The sequence below is a fragment of the Suricata suricatta genome, chromosome 16 (assembly GCF_006229205.1).
Source record: "Suricata suricatta isolate VVHF042 chromosome 16, meerkat_22Aug2017_6uvM2_HiC, whole genome shotgun sequence".
NCBI lineage: Eukaryota > Metazoa > Chordata > Mammalia > Carnivora > Herpestidae > Suricata > Suricata suricatta.
Genome location: NC_043715.1, coordinates 1678480 through 1679307, shown reverse-complemented (window position 1 = coordinate 1679307; position 828 = coordinate 1678480). Strand labels below are relative to the sequence as shown.

Below are 828 nucleotides of genomic sequence, written 5' to 3'. Positions count from 1 at the left end.
GACATCGCCCACCATTGCAGCCCTCAGCCATTAGCCACACTTGGTAACTTCCCGGTATCTTAATTCCAGCACCCCTGCCTGTCTGCTTCTGGTGCTTGCTGGGAACTTTCAGACTGTGCCTTTTGCCTTTTGGAGAGCCTTGTGTTTCCCCACTAGCAGGACGTGATGGGCCAGTTGGAAGGAACGGCCATGCCTAGGTCAGCCGTGTAGCGTTCGGAAGGGGAAACCCTCTCCAGCCCTGTGATGAGCTCTGGGTCCTTTGTGGAGCCCACGCCTCTGGGCTGTGAACCGGGTGGGCCAGCGTGCCCAGAGGGAGCTGGACCTGGGCTCTCCTCCTCCTCCAGGTCAGCCTGGCGCTGCTCCTACTCCCGCAGGGTGCAGGCGGGGGCTCCCCTTAGCTGGTTTTCCCTGAGGGCAGGCCTGCGCCCTTCTTGGGGGTCCCTCCCCACTTTCCCTGCCGGGAATAGAGGGGACGAGTCTGGGAGGTTCCTGCGGGAACCCGCTCGAGCTCCCGGGAGTACGTCTCACAGTATGTGGGGCCGGCCGCGGGTCCCCCGGGAGAGTTTCACTCTCTGAGCTGCTGCCCTGAGCTCCCGGCAGCTGGTCCAGGCTCTCCCGCCGAGCCCTGGTTCCCGCTGCCCCCGCTCCGTGCCTCTGCTTCTGGGAGCGTGACTTCCTGTGTGTGCCTGTCCACCTCTCATTTGGGGGCCGGCACTTTGCCCTGCGTCCGTCCTTCTGGGGGGGGGTCCAAGAAGAGTTGCTGGCTACTTGTTGGGACACACTGGTGACTTGCAAGTCCCTTGCATGCCAACCCAGAACTCAGAAGAC

The 828-nt window shown here is 63.2% G+C and overlaps 1 protein-coding gene across 1 annotated transcript in view; it reads left to right on the top strand.

The window, feature by feature from the left end:
- The window catches only part of LOC115280925 (kelch domain-containing protein 4-like), a 2417-nt gene extending 2207 nt beyond the window's left edge, over nt 1-210 (top strand). The window contains exon 3 of the mRNA XM_029926103.1: nt 157-210. Coding sequence (XP_029781963.1) covers nt 157-210 — 54 coding nt within the window. The remainder of the gene's footprint in view (nt 1-156) is intronic.
- The last annotated feature ends 618 nt before the right edge of the window (nt 211-828 follow it).